The sequence below is a fragment of the Formica exsecta genome, unplaced genomic scaffold, assembly GCF_003651465.1.
Source record: "Formica exsecta isolate Colony F162 unplaced genomic scaffold, ASM365146v1 scaffold2, whole genome shotgun sequence".
Taxonomy (NCBI): domain Eukaryota; kingdom Metazoa; phylum Arthropoda; class Insecta; order Hymenoptera; family Formicidae; genus Formica; species Formica exsecta.
Genome location: NW_021849297.1, coordinates 2496131 through 2510827, shown reverse-complemented (window position 1 = coordinate 2510827; position 14697 = coordinate 2496131). Strand labels below are relative to the sequence as shown.

Genomic DNA, 14697 nt, shown 5'->3' with positions numbered 1-14697 from the left:
CTTTCCCTTCATGTCCTTACATAAGTATTTCGCGATAGGGAAGTTGTAAGAAGAGAATCGATAAGCGTGTTTCAGAAGTTTTAAACACATCCCTTTTGAACGACCATCCATGCTCGCGTTAACGAGGACTCGCTATGCATCGTTATTTTCAATTAACCCTCAGCGCGTAACACGCTAATGAACTATTTAACGACGGGCAATTAAAAGTGAACTCCGCGAACACGGTCGGCTATATGGTTGACTAAAATCACGAGAGTTTTGCGCCGATAGTCCATGGGGGACGGACAATATTCGTGCAGTATCTAAATCGTCACGAGTATCCGGCGTATAAACTCCTACGAACTCATCGACGTACCTATAACCGCTTAATGATGGCCAATTGTAAGAAGAAGCACAGCGAACACATTCTGTCGTAGTTCTGGCAAATTAGAAAACTTTTCGAATAACCGTAGCTGCTTTCAGAGATAAATTGTTGACAGCGCATTTACACCGACGGCGCTGTAAATAGAGCTTGACGAATTATTTTCGCGAGTTTCTCATTCACGAAGCACATTACTTCTTCTTCATCAAGAATACTATACACACCTATATGCTATATAGCAAAGATTAGTTTAATTTTACGCTATTTATTAGTAGGCTGTTTTGATGAGATATTTCACTACATAAATGTATAAATGTATTACACACAGACTTCTATATATTATACCTAGACTGCTATGTGACAGGTGAAGCCAGGTTGGGTTAATACACACTTGCATTTTTACACTTACATATACATTATATATACACTTCCAATTTGCCCAATTGTAAATAGTTTCCCTTGTTTCACATGTCATCATATAAGACATAGCCATGTTATCAATCTAGGTATAATATATAGAAGTCTGTGGTATTACATTTTATTCCGCCTTATTCATGTATTTTTTATTTTTTTACGGACGAAATAATTTTTTTTTCTTTTTCTATAAGTAATCTGATAAATCTACGCTTGTTGTACAGCAAGTGCGCCAGGGCAATAACGATTTCGTGCTGCGCGTAACGAGATATCCCGTAGCTGAAGATGAACGCGAGTGCGAAATTAGAAGAAATTCTATTGCATTTCATATTTAATCACCGACGTTCCCACCGGAAGTAGTTTAATTCCGCGGAGAAAATTATAAAAGTAAAGAGCGCCGGGGGTCATTACCATCCCATCGTCCTGTATTTTATATTTCCGCGAATCCTATGGAGAATACTATAAATTTAATTTATAATATTAATTCTCATTTCGCAATTTCGTTTTACATTGTAAATAAAAATCCCCTCTAGAGCGCATCAAATCTAAACTAATTTACAGTGGTCCGTAAAGAGGATATGTGCGTAAGAAGATTTGATAATGGTAATATCGCTTTATTTGCTTTTATAGTGACTTATCAGTGAAATTTATGCCAAATTGTATTCTCCTCTTTTTAAATTCGATTGCAGTTTCCTTCTTCATATTTTAATGCGTCGATCGAACTCATAAAAGTGGTTTCTAAAACTTTTATCGTAACATTTTCATTATTTCATTATTTCTGTATAATATTGTTTCCAATGTACTAGAAAACTACTTTTATGATTTTTTCCCCGGGTATCAGTAACTTTCTCTTCACAAGTATGTGTAAATCTATATGAGAAAAATTGTTAGATTATGTAGATAATGTATGACTATCTCAGTAAATTCAATATCACTACCACTGTCAATTATGTTGATCGATTTGACTTGATATAAATTTAAAGTTCTAAAAATATTAAGTTTATATATATTTCCCTTTTTTCTTAAATATTTTTAATATCCTACTTTTTATTTCTGAATTTAACTGCTTACTTTATATAAGATAATATTAAAGAGAATAGAATTATCGTATAAGCATGCAATTGAAAAATGATCTGTTTGACAGAAATATTAAAAATTTTATATCAAATAAATTCGAGCATACAGAAATAAGAGAAGTAAGATAATAATTACTTGTCAGCGGAAAATCACACATGACATATAAATCTCTCGCGAAATTAATGTTAAATTAATGTACTTCACTTCGGAATTATGCGGAAGTTAATCAATATTGACATCTTATCGGCAAAGTAAATAGGTCAAGTAATACATGCAAATCTGATACTGCAACAATTTAAATTAAATTTATACCGTGTTAATTAATAATTTTTTTAAAGATATCAGACGCGTGTGTTCATGTTTATGATTGTTGCAGTTTTCAGTATTCTTAGTCAATAATAAAAGATGTTCTTTATGTGTTTAGCAACAGTGATCACAGAAAGTTATATGTTTTCCTTTTGCTTGCTTTTACTTGTTTGTGATGCAACTATGCATTATTGATGTTGCAGTAATAAACAATGTTGCAATAAGTAATAATATTTATCGATAGACAGGTAATTATCGAGTATATAATTCCTTTGCAAATTGTTATTGTTTTGTGGCATTTTGCCACTTTGTCACTATAAAGATTCAAAGTACAATGAAAATCCAATGTAGTTCTTTTCTCGCATAGAAAAATTTAATTTTTCTTTATGGAATGTTGTGTGATTGACATTTCCATTAAATTTTGTAATATGAAGAGATAAGGAATTGCTACATACTTATACGACGCAATGAGATTTTATATATGCATCCATTCTATAACAATATAATTTATAGTTTTAAGGCTATTGTTTAACATTGATATCTATATTAAAGAGAAATGAGTATTACAGCTAAAATTAACGTGATTTTTGCAATCGTAAATTTTCACTAAATTTTTAAATCATGTCAAGTAAATTTTTCACAAATATGGAGATAATGTAAGTCCGCACTCTGCTTCCTCAAGGAACCCCGAAGACCGTTATTAAATATCCCGTCACTTAACGATCCTGTCAGTTTTCCTTGCTGCACAAGGGTCAAGGGACTTACAAATCCTCTAAAGAGGATCTTAATCGGCGAGGTAGAAGTCGTAATTGTAACAAATGCTATTTTCACGATTTTTATCTTTCGCTATCAAGATATATATATATATAGTATATGTATATATGTGCGTTTTCTCAAAAAGTAAGATATATATTTTTAAAAAGCGCCTGTGTAAAAGAAGCGATATTTATTCTTAAAGAAACAAAACATTATTTTACGCCGAATCTATTAGAAAAAAAGAAATACAATGTACAAACGAAATCCATACGCTTTAGTAGTATATAACAAATAAAATATTGATTAATATATCAAATTAAATTTCACTAAATGTCTTATTTTGAGAATGAAAAATCCAGATAGAGGCTTATTTTCTTATAATCAGATAGAAGATATAAAACTTTAAAATAATATTGCAAAATATCCTAATAAATATCCTATACTTTATCGTAATCGAACAATGTTGTAAGAAGCGTACCCGGTGTGATATATATACAATTAAAGAAACTCTCGGTTATATCTTTCATATTTTTGGCGGGCGATACAATGCCAAGGGAAATTACAAGCATCGATTGTTATCGTTGTAACAGGATGCATCGCGTTTAATGGAAAGTCGCGTTAATCCAGGAGCACTCGCTTAAATTCGATTAACGTTAATCCTGCGAACGCCATTTATACGCTATCCGCATGCGTTCAACTAAGATCGTAAATTTCACAATAAATAATCGATTGAAGCTTTTCATTATTATTTTTCGAATAATATATGTGTGTCTGATTGATTCAAACATCAATTAATCATCAATCTAGGCGATGTCTCGTAATTCTTTATGTATTTTAGTTTGTATAATAAAATAATTACTGCAATAAAATGAATACAATCTAATATATATATAATAACATGTGAGAAAATAGTATTGCAGTATTCTCACACAGTCTTATTGCATTAATTATTTTGTACGTTTAAATAAACTGATTATTACGATCGTGAACATGTCTAAACAAAAATAAGCGCATTTACGCGATTTACTATTTAAGAAAGAATTATAAGGAAAATATGTATGGTAGAGAAGAAGAGTGAAAAAATGTCAACAGATTAAAAGATACAAGTGAAAAACGCGAATGCTCTCGGTTCGTCATTACGCCGAGCGCGCACTCTCTTTCTCTCTCTCTCTCTCTCCCGCTTTTGTGCCAAAAATGCACCACCGAATCGCGCATTTTGCAGAAAGCAGCGCGCAGAGTGCGGCCCGGTGAGTCGTGAAATAACGAAGGTGTAAGGGCGGAAATGCGAACGCGGCGAAACTGCGAGCGACGCAATTAAAACGGATCTCGGGCGCGGAACGAAGTGTCCATTTCCCGCTCCCATGTTAATTGAAAATGCAGTTATTTATCATGGCCCTTTGCGCGATGGAACGGCACGGAAGGGCGAGGTCCTTCGATAGCGGTTTGCCAAGTCAAAATAATTTGAACGATTTGGGACGCGCGGCGAAGGGATAAACATATAAAGCCATATTTTGCTGTATATTTCAAAAAATACAAAAAATGTATTGTAAAAACTGATTCAATTGCACGAAGATTTAAGTTATTTACGTTATTGTTTCACATTTGTGCCAAAAGACAAATATTTAAAAAAAAAATGTATTAAGTGAACTATTTCCCCGCGAATTTTAGACATCTCTTCATTGTATTTATATTTCATATAATGATATAGACATTGTTTTCTCATATTCATGTAACTCCTTCTAGTCGTATCTGTTATACCAAGTTAGCTCGTAAGCTTTGAAAATAGAAACTGGATTAACACGCGCGCTAAATCCAGTCATACTTTGCGCTCTGATTCATCTTATTCGAGCACTTTGGATGAATAATTGCCGCCGTCGTACAAACGTAGCATATGAACTTAGCAAACTATCGTGTGACTTGTTTTACGTGTCGAATGAAAATCATAAATCTCGTTTCGCGCGCCGTAAAGCGTATCACGTGTGCCGAATTATTTATAGTCACGAGCCAGGAGATGAATATCTTCGTGAGTTTTCTTTTTGCTTTTTCGATCTGGCAGGATCGGAATAAAATGTTATGGAATACGATCAGGATTCGAATGCGTCATAATAAAATCGACGCTGCTTGTGACATGAAAAAAAAAAAAAACGGTGACCGATCTTACTTTGCTTTCGTCGAATAAATTTCGCTCGGAAAGTTAAAGTACGGCTAGTAAGCTAATGTGAAAGAGATGCATGCGAGGAATTTGAACCTGACTCACCCTGAAACTCCTTTCGTGCCGCACTGACGGAAGTGACGATGTTTGCGACGTGACCCAGCACCGTTGCGAATAATAGCAGACCAAAGAACAGCTGACCAATCACAAAGAGATATTCGCCTTTACTCCTCGGTCTGAAAATGAAAATAGAAAAAATATTTATTAACATTTTCAACTAATGTGTGCGTTTTCTGCTTCCACAATTTTCACACAAACCACTTTTAGGTAAAATGACCATTTTACGCAAATATTTTTAAGTATATACTGAACACATAGAGTAGAATAAAAATACGTTCCTTTAACAATGCAATAAAATGGCACTTTATACCTTCATTAATTATTTATTCACCGTAGTCGTTTCGAACCAAGTAGGGAATGAAAACTGCTTACAAATGGAAATTTTTTGTCCAATAAATACATTGAAATGTCGCCAATATTTTCTTTTCCTTTCATGTAAATTCCTCTATTTTAAGTGCGCTAACAAAAATATCGATTTATTTACTCGCATTTTGTTTGCTGATGCTTTTTAGTTTTTCTTTTATGCAATTCTTGCTTGATTCCAATCAGCTAATGTGAGAAATAATGATTTCGAATGTTCATGCTACACCAATAAATATCCACGCAATTAAAATATGTCGCTGGTTTCAAACATAAAATATGACAAATTCAGAAACGGCATATATATACGCAAAATAAAAATGAACGTTATTAAAGAGAATCATGATAATATGTAATATCGTGATGTATTTTCGATGCTGTATCGCAGGAACTAAATATCGCCAAAAATTCATCAATTTTATTACCGTTTGTTCGTTTGTTTCTCTAGCGATTTGATATCTTTTTTTTATTTTTGATGGTTTAGATTTTAGATATTTGACACACATTGTCATCGATTTTTGTAAAAGCAATCTACTTTATAAGGTGTAGGTATTGCAGCGTTAAAACAGAACAGCGACGATTTATCTTTTATTGAAAACTGAATTTGGAACGTCATTACGTGACTGCGAGAATACGCGCGAAATGTTATATTTAGTTAATGATCCCAGAGCCTCGTGGGAACATCACACTAGGAGCGTGAACATGGTATGAAAAATAAAAAAAATTGTTATTTCAATAACCTCGTGGCTGCGTATACTGATACTGTTTTTACTGTAATCCATATGCATATCGATTTGAGAATAGTGCATATCATAATAGTGTAAAAGTTACTCCCATGAGTTTCAGCAACGTTTTCCGAAAAAAATGAAAATCGTGGGATTTATATAAAAGCCGGGGAGGGTTTATGATATCAAATTAATGTTTAATATGTGCGATGTTAACATAATAAAATTTCCTTGTTTCTAGATCCAGCACAAAACGAATTTAACATATATCATGTTACATATTTCATATTTTATACAATATAATAAATAATATGGAATATAATAAATTTCGTTGTATAAAAGTAGAACAGTATGAATAAAATAAATTTACTTAAATAAATAAAATTGTGCGAATACCATTTTCATGAGGTTCTTCATGCAATGAGAAAGATTGATATGATTGTATTAATAATGTAGTAAATTCTTTTTCAAGCTTGTATATCCTGTATATACACATATAACATAAGCGTATAAATAAATGAATAAATACCTGGGCAGATCACCGATGGTCGTTAGGGCAAGAGTACACCAGTAGTAGCTCTGCAGATATTGCTTGACAACGTCTGCCGTCTCGGAATCGTTGAACACCCAGTTCTTACTGCCGAAGCCGTTGTTCTTATAAATAATGTGATAGAGGCACCCGTTCCAGTGAAAGATCACCAGTAAATAATGTATCAAGGAGGTGGAGCGAAACAAATTCGGGTAGTTTGTGTGTCGCTCGGTCCTGTCCATGAACGCCCAAAACCTGCGTCAGAGACGGAGAAAGCGGGTCGAGAAAATTGGTGGAAATTCCGGCGGTCGGGGCGTCATAAATTTCGGAATTCCTTTTACAACGTTTCGCGAGGTGAGAATCACGTGGAGCGCAATGAATGTTCGTTCATTTTTTATCTTCGCGTATATAACAAAGAATCCAGTCATCAACAGGTTAAAATATGTACCTCTGTCTTTTTATTTATTATTTTCGAATGCGGCGAGTTTCCGTCGTATTGACGCGCGACTCGCACAATTTCATGATTTATAGCGTAGCGCGATGCAGCGATTGAAACGATTGCGATCAATGATTTATAGTATGAACTATGGAAGAACACTGGAAGAGAGAAAAACACTGAAGCGTAAAGTGTACAAGTTTTACTATATTTAATTTTATCTGTATACTTGACGATCTCTCTTTCTCTCTTTCTCTTAATCTACCGAATGTTCTCTCAGTATAAAATAAAGATTAAGTTTTACGAAATTATCAAAAGAAAAATCGTATTATTAAAGAAATAATTATGTTACTAAATCTTCAATGATATTTGTCGTAGTTTTCTCTATTTCTTTTTTCCGACCCTTTGTATCATTACTCTTCTAAATGCGTTCATACTACGTGGTCCATGTTCTCACTGCCACCATTTATCATTAAATACGGTCATCTGATTCCGAGTTCCGTTTGCTTAATACACATATCGCGTCCAATGTCGACGTTAAATGAGAATGACACGCACATTTAGGAATAAATGAGAACATGGACGTGTTTCGACTGATGGTTCATTGTTTTCGACGAAATCAGATTTGACAGAGTTTGTCGATAAGTCACCGATGCGTAATTCTTGGGTCGGAGATACAGGAAAAGCCGTGTTATATTCTCTCGCGCGCCGTATTTCTACTGAGGAGCGATAACATTGAGACACAATATTTATTCATCGTGCATTTTTGCGATATTTCTAGATCATCGATGTTTGTTCCAGAATGTAAGCATTCATGTGCGAAAAATCAGCAGCGCGTTATTGTGACTTTACACACAAACTTTCGCAATCCTTTTCAATCTCGGCTTAGTTTAAACAAGTCCCGGTGTTTGTCGAGCAGAAATCTAAACTTTCGTACTTATAAATCCAAAACCAATTACGATCGGGTCGAGGATGAAGCAAGAAAATAGCAATAATGACTCTTTACTCGATCCTCACCGATCGATATATCTTAATCGTTGAAAGCAAATTTTTCGCGCGAAAATCACTAGTGATATAAAAGATATTGTTTTTAAAAAATATTCAATTCGTTGCACTCCACTCAATTTCGCGTCAAAAATCAATTTCTATTCCGAATATCATGCATCATGCATCAAATTTATAATTCTCATGTCATAAAAGAATATGATATTATATATCAAAATAAATGCAATGAATAAAATATATTGCACAAAATATTACGATAAACTTGTCATTTAAGTTTATCGTTTTATATAATTAATAAGTTAGTGTAAAAGATAGAGGATTGAATGATAGTTACCGGTAAATTTTTACGAGTCTAAAACTTCGCAGCATACTGTTAAATCCTATAGATAAGTATAAAAAGTCGAGGGGCAGCAGGCACAGGATGTCTATGTAAAACGTGGTGCTGTTCGTGTAATGGTTTCTCAATTTCGTGGCGTCGGTTTGCAGCACACCGTCTTCCAAGTATCCCGTTCGAATGTGAAATATTATGTCGAGCACGTATAAAAAATCCGAGAAGTAGTCCAGGCAGAACCACACCCAACGAGTCTCTCCTGCATTCGCAAGCAATAGAATGCCCATTTTAATATGAACAACATACGTGTTAACTTTTAATTACAAAGAGCTTAATAATTTTTTCTTAAAAATTAAAAATTATCTATTTTGAAATGTTTTTCTCTCTTGTAAAAATTGCATACCTATATTCCCAAAAGATAAAATCTTTCCATTTTCAATCGCTTATAATCAAATTATCAGTCGAAAGCTATTGATGCCTCCGTATTGATTGCTGTTATTATTAGTCTGGCTTTCTATATTTGTGATTGGAAAAAGGCAGCTTCTGTAACATTCTGCATATGTGAAATATTGCAGCGTTGCCTTTATTTTTTGTTTAATTTTATGCATTGTTTTATGCATTGTTTTATGCATTGTTTTATAAATTATGCTAGCGCTTGCTTTGATGTTCAATTAAAGAAGACATTAAACTTGTGAGCGTTTTAACAAAAATCTATTTCATTTAATAAAATTCCTCAAAACTCTCGGATACGTAAAGTATTATTAAAAGCTATTCATTAAAAAATGCTCTTACATGAATAAATCAAAGCACGAATTATTACAACGTAATTTAATAATTTCATATTTAAAGAGTTTCATTTTTTATTCTATATTAAAATATATTGGAATTCAGAAAACCCTAGCATGTAATAATCAATATAAAAATTAAATCTCTAAAGTATATGCCTCACTTTCATGGTTCAATCAATTTTGCAAGAAGATATACTAATGTGCCTTTTGAAGTTTGAATCCTCAATTTCTCTGGATCTTATAGAACGTACTGATAAAATATAAAATGCTTTTACGAGCGTGGAAATTGAAATAAATCATGAGCGCATGGACTAACCATTGATCTCCTGAAAGGCAAATCTATAGATGATCACCCAGAAGTTGTAAAGAAAGGCAAGGGAAACCACCATTGACCAATAGTAGCAGAGGCGTCCCGCAGGATCGAAGATGAAGGACCAATTTGGCGCACCCGTGCGAAAATTCCTCGATCCAGGTTGCCCAGGAAAGCCTCTACTACCGCGTTGCTGTTGCTGTTGCTGCGCGGTGTATCTCCTGAGATAATAATTCAGCGAACGTGCGCTGATGAATTGCTTTTGTCATTGAACGCGATTATGTGCATTTATTCATTTTTTCGTTATTACTCGCACTGTACGCAAAAATTCGCGTATCAATGTGAATAATTACGATGTTGAAAATATCGAATATTCGCGGCAACTGGAAAAAGTCGATACAATTTTGTATATACTGCGGTTTTGGTTTTGCTAAATTAAAAAAAAAGATTTCCATCGTTTACACAAGAACTATCTCGCAATTTTGCATTGCTCTGATGATTCTGTGCCCCCTGTAGATATTTCTAATTAAAGAAAGCCCTAGCGCTACAATTAAGCACTCTTTAATAAAACGCAGAAAACGTCATCCAGTATCAACTCCAAGAAGTCGCTTGAATATTTATGATCCTTTACTCTACGCAGATTTCTTCGTTATATTCATTTTCTTGAATTTTCATTGCGGAAATGGCTTCCCATAAAGAAGGGAATTAGCATCAAATTGAATTTTTCCGCGAATATCCGTTTTTTTCGTTATCGAGATACAGAAAAGAATAGCTATATTGAGAATATATAACGAAAATTGATATTCTACGATAATTGAAATATTCTCTATCAATCGTTCGTGATTGCTTGCCAATAAAATACTCACGTTTCGGTGCCGTTGCAGCTGGCGTTGCTGAGATGATTGACCGACGCCGGTGTGTGCAGGTGCGATTGGTCACGCGAAGGCGTGAGCGCAACTGTATACGGCAGCTTGAATCTGCCCCTCAGGTGGTCCCTTCTTCTCGGCTTGCGGCTTAGATCAAGCTCGCTTGCACCCCGGTTCACGTATCCTCCTTGAAGCGAGTCACGTGACGAACTGAAGTATCGCTGCGACACAGAATATACCTGCACCAATTAGGATGCACAAAGCATCACGACGTTATCTCATAGATACAGATGGTGCGCGCATAAAAATGCTACATGCGATCTACGTAGATTTTTCTTTCCGTCTTTTATATGTATATAGATATACGGTATAAATACACTGTATAAATATGCAGCGTAAATATATTGTAAAAATGTGAAAAATACTTTTTTTTAATCGATAAAGATTAACCATAATACAATTATTTTTTCATACTTATTTTCATTGGTAAATATTTTTTGCTGTTTCTCGCATGACCAAAAATGCTCAACAATGTCGATTGATTAACACATATATCCATTGTACTTTATTTAACCATTGACTGTACGTACAAACGTATGCAACCGTTCCGGTTGTTTTTCATATATCGCGAAAATTCTCGTAGCACACATATTTTCCGCACTAGTTTATTCATGCAATATCCGAGCCATCGAGGTATGGCTACCATGCGGTTGTCATGCATACTGGACGGAGCGAATACTGCGAACGTTGTTATCCGCTTGCGAGATTGTTCTTGCAAATTTTTTTTCACGTCGAATAGTTCGTCGAATTAAGCGCGCCTGTCGCGGTAAGCCCGGATACGTGTATGACTCTTTTCGCGAAAACAAATACAATACGGTTACTTTGCTATTATAATCTCGACTAAAATATTAAGCTGATAAAACCCGAGTTAAAAAAATGTTTCCTCCATTTTCTCATTCTTTCACTGTCCTCTATTCTTTCTCGTTTTGTCTATCTCGTTTTGTAGCGTTAGATATATAACAACTTTGTCCGCAGCCATTGCATTCTTCCAACAATTCTTTTTAAAAGATGAATATAGAATTTATTTATCAGATTTTAAAACTAAATTTTTCGACAACTTTTTAATGTTTTCTCTCTTGAAATTCTATAATTAAAAAATGTGCTCAAGAAAGAGAATACGTGTAATGGCTATTTAAAAACATACTAAAAATTTTAAACTCTGTATTTTTTGCAACAAAAAAAGTTGAAATATAACGAGCGAGAAGTAGCGTAGTGAAAGAGATCCAATTTTCTGGAATTGCAAAATTATTCGCTAAAAATCAGATTCGCGGGCAGAGATATTCGTGGACCAATATCGAGCGCTCAATGCGCGCGCAAAGTGTCCTCGCTAGGATATTTTCTTCCGGCGAGTATGCTAGCAAAAAGAATATTTTACCCACGTAAAATCGCGGGTAACCAACCTGCTGCTGCTGCTGGTGGTAGTAGTGGTGGGTAGGTGTTTGTCGGCCCATGAATTTACCGCTGACGAGGTCCAAGAGGCTCTGCCTCGAGGGTAAAACTCCCCTGGACACGTTCTCCGCGCTCTTGGTGTCATCCTCCTTCTCCCTGCCACCGCCTCCGGCTCGACCGTCGCCGGTCCTTCCGCCTTTAATGTCTCGATACTTTTCGCCCCCGCAGCTCAGGGCGGACGCAGAGCCGCCGCTCAGACGATGTCTCACACCGCCACTGATGACGCCTGTAACATCAACAAAAGAAATAGTGTATAAATGACAATTCTTTTTTAATCCAATCTATAAAGGTTTGCCAATGATTCTTTTTATTTTTTTTATTTTTTTTCCAAATATACCACTTTGCGATTTCACGCAATACTTGCAATTCGCATCCATCCATAGGTATTAGATTTATAATCAAATACATGAGAACAGAGATTTTTAAATGTTTCGCGATGATTGATGAGACTAATCTCTTCGTAGTGCGAATACATCGCATAACTTTTCCAGAAGCCTTTAAAAATTCGTGATGTAAAGATACGTATACTATTGCTTATTATTGCGTACACTAATAATGAACTGTATAATTATTTATAAGTAATTAGATATATATATTAGATACATAATACTCTTGTATCTGCAATAATGTTACGAGTATTTACAGTAAAGTGATATTTCTGCTCGGAAAAATAGTAATGAACATTCATGTGTCGGTACCACCTGTGGATGTGATGACGTTTACAGTACGAGAAAGATTCTACTGCAGTCGGGTAGAATTTCCTGTCTAATGAGGCGCAGATAACGTACGATATTTATGAGATGCAAAAAGAGACTGGTGTGCGAAATATAAGAAATAAAAAGCTTCTTTTCAAAGACTCGGTTCTTTAGATTTGATTTCAGTAAAAATATTATAATAGAGGGGAAGGGGGGAGATTCTCTTAAGTCTCGTAATGCAATCTTTTCCCCTATCATCTTCATATTATTCTCTATCAAATGCGTAATATATAAAAAATATTATGTAAAAAATAATGCCAATTTGGTGCATGAATTCAAGGTCAATACTGCGAATGTCGGGAAATGTGAGCAGGAATAAGCAAGTTTCGCAAGAAGATCGGGCCACCCTGGCATTATCTTTGTGCGTTATGACACTGCAATGTCAAAAGGACTACAACGGGACGAGTCCCGCTTTCTTGCTTCTCGCGAGATTACGGCTCATCCACTTTTGTTAGATAGTAACGAAACGTGACATGATAAGAGGCGCAAAATCCGAGCAGAGCAAGCTCACGTTTCACTCCTGTCATCTTGCGAATCCATTTAACTGAGAATAAGTCCCGGCGAGAAAAATTATCGCGCATCTGCAGACAATTTTCTTTCTACACAAACTCCGAACCGCGATTTGTTTTTTAATCAACACGATTTCTCGAATCTTCGTTCTTTGTGTGATTACGTTAGTATGATTATACAATATCTACTATCACATGGAGAATGTTAAAGTTGAACGAACGACATTAGCGATATCTAAGCGCTATAAATACGAAGAGATTAATTTCGTGAATCAACACGAGACATGTAAGATTCTCCGTTTTCTTGGCTCTAATTTTAAATAATGTCATTACAAATTGATTAGCACAATGGAGGCTTATAAATAAGCGATGACAAAGAGGCTCCTTTGAGGCGGAGGAAAATAAGAAGGAGAAGAATAATTAAATAATAATCAAATAAAGACGAATAAAAATACATGACCGTTTGTACATAAACAACGAAGTGTTACTCCAGAAATACCACTCCAGAGATTCCTGCTCTTCGAGCCTGTCTCGCAAATAATCTTGCGCGCGCGTCTGACGTCCTCCATTAAGACGCGGGGAAGAAAAACGATCGCAAGAAAATCTGCGCCGGTGTTCTCATCATTACTCCCCTCTGTTATTTTCCCGTTAATGCGATGTAAAATGACACTGTGCAAAACAAGCAGCGAGAAATTTCGTCGAATAAGAGCCGACGGCGAACAAACTCACGAATTTACATTCAATAACACCTTTTATTTTGAGTGTCCGGAAAAGGCGCGTTTGCTCGACTCTAATTAAGATGTAATTATTACTATTTACGCAAATTAAATATTGCTATGATAAATTATAGTTAATTCATTTACTTTTATTTGACTAGCCAAATTCAAAACGCATCATCGTGAATCATTAATGACATAATGTATATTTTTTTGTGCTGTTGTTCTTTAACGATATTATTATTATTTCTCAAAACAATATTTTTCCAGCAATATATATATATTTTATAAGAATAGAAGTAAATATGAGTAACAGACGATTCCAATTAAAGTTAAGAGTGTCTCGTTAAGATCTCGCGTCCTAGAAAAACTGGGCATAAAAGTAACTGCTTTCTAACGCCCAAAAGAATTAATAAGATAAGTTTTGAAGTAAAAGAAAAATAAAACAAGTTTTTTTTTCTAAGTACTTAATATAAAGACATGTAGTATAAAACATTGGAAAGTTGTGCTAAATATTGATCATCTTCGACATAATCACGAAAGAGAAATTGACTTCAACTTTATTAAGAAATCTGTCAAATTTAAACTATTGACCAAGTTTTTTAATGATAATATAATCCATTGAAAAAGTCTGTTATCAAATTTTAATTTAATACATACATACATACATGC

At 34.6% G+C, this 14697-nt stretch overlaps 1 protein-coding gene across 1 annotated transcript in view; it reads right to left on the bottom strand.

The window, feature by feature from the left end:
- Nucleotides 1-14697, bottom strand: part of LOC115234308 — a 164360-nt gene that overhangs the window by 72747 nt on the left and 76916 nt on the right. The window contains exons 4-9 of the mRNA XM_029805292.1: nt 11997-12271; nt 10537-10775; nt 9677-9891; nt 8576-8831; nt 6801-7055; nt 5172-5302 (exon numbers count right to left, since the gene is read on the bottom strand). Coding sequence (XP_029661152.1) covers nt 5172-5302; nt 6801-7055; nt 8576-8831; nt 9677-9891; nt 10537-10775; nt 11997-12271 — 1371 coding nt within the window. The remainder of the gene's footprint in view (nt 1-5171; nt 5303-6800; nt 7056-8575; nt 8832-9676; nt 9892-10536; nt 10776-11996; nt 12272-14697) is intronic.